Source organism: Triticum aestivum, chromosome 3B, assembly GCF_018294505.1.
Source record: "Triticum aestivum cultivar Chinese Spring chromosome 3B, IWGSC CS RefSeq v2.1, whole genome shotgun sequence".
NCBI lineage: Eukaryota > Viridiplantae > Streptophyta > Magnoliopsida > Poales > Poaceae > Triticum > Triticum aestivum.
In genome coordinates this window covers 139117405-139126890 of record NC_057801.1, presented here as the reverse complement: position 1 = coordinate 139126890, position 9486 = coordinate 139117405, and the positions used below count along the sequence as shown (strand labels likewise).

The 9486-nt window shown below is 46.1% G+C and overlaps 1 protein-coding gene across 1 annotated transcript; it reads right to left on the bottom strand.

Annotated features, from left to right (window-relative positions):
• Positions 1 to 1275: 1275 nt before the first annotated feature.
• LOC123069022 (serine/threonine protein phosphatase 2A 57 kDa regulatory subunit B' kappa isoform) lies at positions 1276 to 4685 on the bottom strand. The gene is made up of 2 exons (XM_044491751.1): positions 3126 to 4685; positions 1276 to 1872 (listed from the first exon to the last, which is right to left on the bottom strand). Exons 1-2 carry the CDS (start codon positions 4218 to 4220, stop codon positions 1507 to 1509), a joined length of 1461 nt encoding a protein of 486 aa, XP_044347686.1. The 5' UTR covers positions 4221 to 4685; the 3' UTR covers positions 1276 to 1506.
• Between the last annotated feature and the right edge of the window lie 4801 nt (positions 4686 to 9486).

The following is a 9486-nucleotide window of genomic DNA, read 5'->3' as shown; positions in this document are numbered from 1 at the left end:
TGAATTCACAGGTGCTAGAGCTCTTGAATGAATATACTCCCTCCGTAAAGGGAGTAAGTTTTATTTGCTGCCTGCTGGAACTCTTGCTCATGTAACGAAGAAATCAGGCAGGCTGATAGAAGAAAATTATACTCTCTCGGTCTCTCCGATCCAAAATAAATTTCATGGTTTTAGTTCAATTATATTTTGGATCAAAGGGAGTAGCATATGATATCAGTATTATCATCACCATACGCATAGATGCAGTCTTTGCCCTCATGGCGCTTCTGGACATGGCCGCAGCAGGACATGCCCTGGCACCCTGCGCAGCCGGAAGGTTATACTCCCTCCGTCCGAATAGATACATCCATTTGAGGGACAAGATTAGGAGTTGGGACAAGCTTTTTCAGACGGAGGGAGTACATCTCCCAAGCTTTCACCGCAACTACAAGGGAGTAGTAAGTACTCCCTCTGTAAACAAATGTAAGGCGTAGAGGGAGTAGAAGAGAAGGCCAAGCGCAAAAGCAAGCAAAGAAGATGGAAGGGGTTTCAGATGGTATCCATGGTTGGTGCCTTGAGGCTCCTCTTATAGGAAGCTCAGCTCAAAGCTCAAGTAGCCTCCAAGCAAAAGCAAACTCAAGCTCAGGCTCCACCTGCAACATGCCACTCTGAGAACAACCGCTGATCTGGCCTCGCAGGAAGCGATAACCACGAAGAGTTGGCAGGTGCCTAGGGGTTTATTGGATATGCCATTTCAGCTTTAGTTGCAGGTGAGAATGACATAGCTTATTGTTCTATGAATGTTTCCTTTACATAACCCTTTGAGAATGTGCTTGTCATGTTCTTCTTTCATGAGAACACATGAGCATAGAAAAGGCACAGGGGCAGAGCAAGTGGATAGCCTAAGCCCAACAGCTGCCAAAAGGGATGTCCATGAGATTCCAGCAACTCCTGTTTTCTTCCTCCATCTACTCCACATTGCTCATGGTGTTAGAGAAGGCATTTTGTTCAGAAACAAACAAGTGTATCTCAATAAAAGGTACTCCTTCTGTATTACTAATATAAGAGCGTTTAGAATACTAAAGTAGTGATCTAAACACTCTTATACTAGTTTACGGAGCATATGCTGTTAGAGAAGGCATCTTGTTCAGAAACAAACAAGTGAACCTGACATTATATGACGCTGTAAAAAGAATGGAAGTCTCACATACAAAAAAATGGCTGCAAAATTGCCACTCCTAACATACAAAGTCAGTAGCGCCCACTCTTCACAGAACACTGGGGGGTAAATCTCAATCAAGTGCAAAATCAATGCCCATTACTCGAGAATTCGCCGCAAAAAAGAGAAGGAAAAAATCAAGAATCCATTTGTCTTCGAATCAACAACTATTAATTACAGACTTTGTGGCAAGGGTGGGGGGGTTTACAAAGGTAACAAAACGCCTTCTGTATCCCAGGGAAGCAAGCAACTTCATCTAGCTAGCTAGGAAGCAAGGGAAGGTGGGGTGGAGAATATTCGGACCCGTGTCATGTCACGGTGGGGACTCTCGGAGGGGCCGAAGAAGGGGGCGTGTTGGCTGGTCGGAATGCAGGGTCGGCATTCCGGGCATTCCGCTCCAGCTGCTCCCATGTGAGCCTTCGACGCTCCTCCGCTGCGGCTCGCTTCTCTTCGTCCGCTTGGAAGTTGCTCTGGCAAGCCAGGAGCAATCTCTCGTCCATGTCGAAGAACATTTTTCTCACATTCATAGTAACGTTGAGAACCGATTGGTTCCAGTGCAAACGTGCATTTCTCTCCAGAGCTGGGTATACAATTGGCACAATCACTTGACGGTTTTGGGAGATCATATCGAACAAATGTTCGTTATTCCACAAGAATAAGGCTCTCTCAGCAACCTGCCAAAAGACAGGAAATGGATTAACCCTTTTTTCAAGAAAAATGAAATCTTAACAAATAACTTGGCCAAAAACTGCAAGAGAAGACCTGCAATACTTGTTCCAGGACATGGAATTGTCATGAACCAAGACAGTCGTAGTGCTACTAGGTCATTCATAATCTTATATTTATGCACTTCTCTAACATGAAACTCGATGGGGAGAAGACAGTATACATAAAAAATCTTCTGATGTTCTTTCCAGAGCAACTGCTATTAACTACTCCCTCCATCCCACAATATAAGATGTTTTGACACTACACTAATGTCAAAAACGCTCTTATATTATGGGACAGAGGGAGTAGTATTTTAGTAGTCAATGCCAATCACTGATTTGTTTCCTTTCAAGCGTTGAGCTATCAAAGGATGTTCTCTACTATGATGTTTCAGTCCAAATCATGGTTCTGTGGTTAGCATATCCCAATAAATTGATTAGAATATCAAATGGAAAGCAGAATTCTAACTAATTGATTGTCAAGCTCCACAAACCCCAGGATCTGATTTATTTGGGTGGTTGCAGTCATAATTCATACCATGACATGACCTTATAAGCTATCAAACAGTTGTGATCATCCTAACTTGTACCTCAACCAATATATTCTGCCTCATTAATTGGGCCCAGTTTCAAGTTCCCTGCCTTTGGATTGAGGATTTCACCTTTTTGTGACTGTGCAACCACCCAATATAAGATAGAGCCAAAATAATAATGTGGTATTTCATGTCTATTTAAATGTGAGTGGTATACTCTCTACAGAGTTCCAAAGTGAAGTGCAGACCATCAATTGCACCAGAACCAACAAGGCAACAACTGAGGTGTTTGGTCCCACTTTAGCCAACATGGAATGAGTTTAACCACTGATCAAATATCTAAACAATAATGGCATAAAAGGTGTGTGGGACCATGCAAGTAACACTAGCAAATTTAAAAGGTGCGAGGAAAAGGAAAGAGAACAAGCAGATTCTTCGACTAAAAACCTAAAATAAGCAATGGAATGGACCAGTATACAACTTTGCAACTACTCTACAAAATAATAGTGATGATAACTTCCTACCAGAGGACACACATGCTAAATTCTTACTGATGTTTCACAAGCTTTTCTTGTTTCTTGTCGGTATCTCTAACCCTAGCAATTGTTGCAACACAAAAAGCAATTTTTACAGGGGAGACACGGTATAGGGACAAATATTAATCAATGGCTTGGGGACGAAACTTGCCTGAAAATGGGAGCTATTGAGGCAAGTCGCAATCCTCCGGAATAATGGCACCATGCACTTCTGAAACTCAGCCATGTCAATCAACTCAAGCACTTCTTCTAGCTCCCCCAAGAACATCATCTCCTTCTGACTATTTGTAACTGGCCAGTACTTCAACAGACCCCTAATCACAGTTCCTGCAAGCTTGGGTTCCTTCTCTATAAATTGTGTTATGCAGTAGGTCAGCTGCGGCAGATATACACCCACTGTCTTAGGCTTGTGAAGTGGGATCAACGCTTTCCATAGGAACAACTTATGCTCCTCCTTCAATGGCTTTGCAAACCCACTTATTACGCTGCCAAACACCTCCAACAGCTCCGATATCCCATTGTGATGGTCGGCCTCGGAGACAAACCTATAGAAGATATTGCTCACGGCCTTACGGATGAACGGTCGGTTTCCCATGAATTTTCCATATATCCTGTGCAACACCGTCTTCAAACAGTCCCTCTCTCTGGGATCATCAGAATCAAACAGGTCAAGCAGCTTGGAGATGAACGAACTGTCCACATACTTCCTAGCTACCTTGGGGTCAACAAATGGCGAGGTCACAAACCGCAGAAGCAATTCATACACAACTTGCAGGTGGTACCAAGAGGGGTCAAAGAAGGGCTCGTCCTCCTCTGTCTCCGACGTGGTGGTGCCTGATCGGACCTTGGGCGGGAAGACCCTGAAGAGGTTCACAGCGAACATGCGCACGCACGCCGACATCATCGCCTCCGTGAGGGGCTCCTCGGCGGCGCCAATTGAGTCGACGAGGGACATGAGGACCTGCCGCTTCCTCTCCTTCTCCGGCGAGTCCTTGCCCCGGTCGGTGAAGTCGTACACCGTGCAGCAAATGGTCACCTTCTCGATGAAGGCGTCCTCCCTGGACCTCCCCTCGGCTCCGGCGGCCCCCGAGGGGGACCTGGGCGAGGCGGGGGGCTTCCCGAATGCCCCATTCTCCCTGGGAGACATGGGATTGGACTTCGCCGTGGGCGAGCCCCCTCCTCCTCCGCCGCCAGGGCCAGATTTCAGCGATTTCCACGAGAGCTTGCCGATAAATTGCTTCCACATGGCGGCAGAATACGGCGGCACCAACACCACATCAAATTCTCCCCCAATCAAAGAACCATTGCGAGGAATCCGTCCTCCCGAGAATCAGCCGTGAAATTCCTCGCAGAAATTTTATGTAAAAGACGCACCTTGCGACAGCAACAGGAGATTGCAATGGCAGGGAGGGGGGGACTTCGACGGCAACAGCAACCGGAGATCTCAGGGTGAATTCCTTGCTCTCGGGCAGCTCACCGGCGCAAATGCGACGGATCAAGAACCGACGAATGAGCGCACCGCCAGAAAAAGGGGGGGAAAGGACAGGCCGCCTCAATCAGCGGGGTGCGCGGAGGAGCCAGGAACGCGACGGCGCGGAGGGGGGAGGCGGATCCAGCAATGGCGGCCTCAGGGCCAGATCCGGGGGCGGGAGGCGGCCATGGATGGGATCTCGGGAGGAGGGAGGGGAGGGGAGGGGGGAAAGGGCGCAGAAGTGAGGAATTTTTTTGGCGTTTTGGAGGGGGCGGTGGTACACAGACACACTGGAGGACGACAGTGCGAGTGAGGGAGAGAACGTCGCAGTGGCGATGCATGGACGGTTCGGTTCATCTGGGCCGTCCGATCAGGGGGATCGTGGTACGGCAGCCGTTGGATTGTCGAGCGGTTCTTTCCTCCTGGTAATTTCTTCTCCTTGCACAGACGATGATAGCGATGTTGGATGATAGGAGATCAGGTGCAACGGTCGAGAAATGTCTTGTCATTCGGCAGTTCATTTTTTTTCTCTATATTAAATGATAAAAATCACTAAGATTAATTAATCATGAAGAGAGCATGGCGTCTTTTTGAAAGAAATAATAACGTATCATTATGGAGACAATGCATAATATATAATCATCTGGGGGCGTCAGTGAGCAGGACCCCCCCACAGGACCAAACTCGTCTTCCTCCTCGTCAACATTTTTTTTGTAACAAGCTTCGTTCTTTGGTTTAGTAGTGCTTGTCGAGGTGTTGGGTTAGGCGAGGATTTCTTCGAGTTGCAGAACATACCGCATGCTTCTAGATCTTGTTTCATGGTAGGTGACTCATGTGGTGCCGACGACTCTAACGCAAGCCCTCTGAGGCAACACCACATCTGTGTTTCGGCAGCAACTTGACAAGCGAGAGAGGGAGCAAAATACAAGAGCTCGCGGCGGCGTGCAGTAGATGTTTTGCCATGGATTTTGTAGGAACCAGAAAATATTTTCAGGACAAGGATCATGATCCTTAGAACTTTTAGAGCCAATTCTCTTTTTTATTCCAACGATGCTTTTTGGCTCTTGGGCTCCATGAAACCTGAAATTTTTAAAACTTTTAGAGGTAATTCCCCCTTTTTTTGCTCGACTAGGGCTTTTTGGCTCTCAAACTCCATGAAGCCGGGAATTTTTAAAACTAATACAGCAATTCCCTTTTTTGCTCAACTGGGGCTTTGTGGCTCTCACGCTCCATGAAGCCTGGAATTTTCAAAAAATCAAAAAATCATTTTTAAATGTTGAAACAAATACACAAGTACTTATAGATGTATATTAGGGCCCTGTTCGAAGACCCGCCACTCCACCACTCCACGCTCGGAGCTGGAGTTAAATAGCATGGAGTTGGGAAACATATACTCAGTAGCTCCTCGTATTTTGAGGAGCTGGAGTGACTCCGAATAGGGCCTAGATGTGTGTAAAACTTCATCATGAAATACGTTCTGATGTGAGCAATAAAAAAATCATGGACTTTCATAGTGAATAGTACATGTGCTAGAAATCATGATTTAGTTATTTTTTGTGTAGCTCTCATATGTACTTTTAGAAGAATCTCCAAGTTTGAATATCTTCCATCACATGGGGCTTCTGGGGTCTTTTTATTACATGGAATGATCAAGTCTTCTCTGGGCAACTTTTCCACTCCAATGATTTCTCCATCACTGTTCATTTCACCTCCGCTCACTAAGGGGAACAATGGTACCTCACTAATTTATATGGCCCATGCCATCTTGATGCCAGAAGGGATTTTATTATTTGGTTGCAGACTTTTCAAATGGATGATGAAGCAAACTGGATGATTCTTGGGGATTTTAACTATGCGGGATAACCCCATAACATACCCCATAACATAAATAAACAATCAGGAAATGTGTCTGATATGCTACTTTTCAATGAAGCCATTAGCAGACAAGCTCTGTTGGGTTCTACTGTAGGGTGAGTCGACTACAAATTAAAAAATTTCTACGCGCGGAACAACCAGGAACATGCTACGGGAATGGATCACAGATTGTTACCACTAGACGCGCAGTGCCTTGAAGCGGAAGAAGAGTTGGGGCAGCGCGTCCGCGTGGTTTGTCTCCTCCTCGTCTGATCTCCCTCGAACAGTCGATCATCGGATCCCTCGTACAGGTTCGCCGGAGCGGCGCAAGTGCTCCGCCTCTAACGTATCCACGCGTGCAGGAGGAACATCGTGCGGCGGACTGCTAGGTCCGATCACACAACCGGCAGTGAGTGGAGGTGTCTATTCGTAACACATGCAAACCCTAGTGACAGCGCTGAAGCGATCAACCGAATGAGTGCGCCGCACCTCCACTTTATATAGGCGTCCGTCGCGGGCTCAACACTTGGGCCTTGCACGGATCCTAAAGCCCAAAGTCTACTCGGTCGCGTTCCAAGTCCAGCTCGGATCACATCCGACCAGTGTCCTCCAAACCGACCTCGTAGGTTCCTTCCCTTAAGCGCGTGACCCTTAGGTTCAAGTCGACTTGGTCATAGTTCGGATCACCTCCGACGTGCACGGTTGGTAGCGGCCTCTAGCAAGGCGTGCTGACCACCAAGCAAACTATGAAGCTGGTTAGGCGAACCTGTACAACGTGTCACACTTCTGTTCCCTTTGCCTCACGATATTTGTTGTCAAGCTCAAGGCGAGACTGTCATCCTTGTGCTAGCCCGACCTCTTTCTCGTTCCAGTGATACCGACCACAAACTGGATTATCTCATAATCCTTGTTGCATGGCCATGCTTATCCTGGTCGGATCACACGAGGGGCCCAGAGTATATCTCTCCTCATCGGGGGGCAAATCCCATCTTGCTCGACCATGTCTTGCAGCATGGGACTGGACAAACCAAAACCTACCTTTGTAACTACCCAGTCACAGAGTAGCATTTGGTCGGCCCAAAGCAAGTCTGTCACCATCCCGAGTACATGCGTCAGCTCAGGTCTTAGGACATAGAACGTATGTTGTACTAGAGACTCACAGATGACACATCGTTGCGTCTCATAATTGGGTCTGTCCGACTCAGACCTTATCTCGACTCGGATTAGACTACATCAAATCTGACCAGATCCTTCTGAGTCCATATTATCCAGTTAGCATCAAATGCTCCATGGGCAGTGAGACCAAGCCATCGACCATGGTATCCTAGTCTAGTCGGTTGCGCGTCCACACAACCCTTTCAACTAGGGACCTTTTAGGCAGTCATCATACAATGCATACAAACAAGTCACATACTTGCTGATACACATCATTGATAATGTCCAAAGACTATCTTTATTCATAAACACATAGGAAATATCATCATACATGATTGCCTCTAGGGCATATCTTCAACAGTCTCCCACTTGCACTAGAGTCAATCAAATAGACATCGAATGCCCATAGCTCTAACGTGCCCCTCATGCTTGGGTTGTGGAAGCGACTTAGTTAACAGATCTGCAACATTTGCATCTGTGTGAATTTTGCATAACTCTACATCACCATCTTTACGATCTTTCGTATCAGGTGATATTTCCGATCTATGTGTCTGACCTTGTGATGATTCCTCGGCTCCTTGGCTTGTGCGATGGCACCAGAATTATCACAATAAAGGTCCAACGGCTTTACTGAGGCTGGGAAAATACCAAGATCATCTAGAAAGTTTCGGATCCAAACACCTTCCTTTGCAGCTTCACAAGCCGCAATGTATTCGGCTTCTGTGGTAGAATCGGCCACCGTATCTTGCTTGGAACTCATCCAGCTCACTGCTCCTCCATTCATAACGTACACGAATCCAGACTTTGATCGACAATCATATCTGTCGGTTTGAAAACTAGCATCGGCGTAACCCCTTACGACGAGCTCTTCCTCACCTCCATAAACTAGGAACCGAAGGAAATATGCCCTAGAGGCAATAACAAAGTTATTATATATTTCCTTATTTCATGATAAATGTTTATTATTCATGCTAGAATTGTATTAACCGGAAACTTGGTACATGTGTGAATACATAGACAAAACATAGTGTCTCTAGTATGCCTCTACTTGAATAGCTCGTTAATCAAAGATGGTTATGTTTTCTAACCATGGACATGTGTTGTCATTTGATGAACGGGATCACATCATTAGGAGAATTATGTGATGGATAAGACCCATCCGTTAGCTTAGCATCATGATCGTTACAGTTTCATTGCTACCGCTTTCTTCATGACTTATACATGTTCCTCAGACTATGAGATTATGAAACTCCCGAATACTGGAGGAACACTTTGTGTGCTACCAAATGTCACAACATAAAAGGGTGATTATAAAGGTGCTCTACAGGTGTCTCCGAAGGTGTTTGTTGGGTTGGCATAGACCAAGATTAGGATTTGTCACTCCTTGTTTCAGAGAGGTATCTCTGGGCCCTCTCGGTAATGCTCATCACTATAAGCCTTGCAAGCAATGTGACTAATGAGTTAGTTGCGGGATGAAGTATTACGAAACGAGTAAAGAGACTTGCTGGTAACAAGATTGAACTAGGTATGATGATACCGACGATCGAATCTCGGGCAGAACATACCGATGACAAAGGGAACAACGTATGTTGTTATGCAGTTTGACCGATAAAGATCTCAGTAGAATATGTAGTAGCCAATATGAGCATCCAAGTTACGCTATTGGTTATTGATCAGAGATGTGTCTCGATCATGTCTACATAGTTCTCGAACCCGTAGGGTCCGCACGCTTAATGTTCAATGACGATATGTATTATGAGTTATGTGTTTTGATGACCGAAGTTTGTTCGGAGTCCCGGATGAGATCACAGACGTGACGAGGAACCTCGAAATGGTCATGACGTAAAGATCGGTATATTGGAAGGCTATATTCGGACTTCGGAAAGGTTCCGAGTGATTCAGGTATTTTTCGGAGTAGAGGGGAGTTACGGGAATTCACCGAGAGAAGTAATGGGCCTTATTGGGCCATACGGGAAATAGAGGAGGCAGTCCAAGGGAAGGTGGCGCGCGCACCCCCATGGGTCCGAATTGG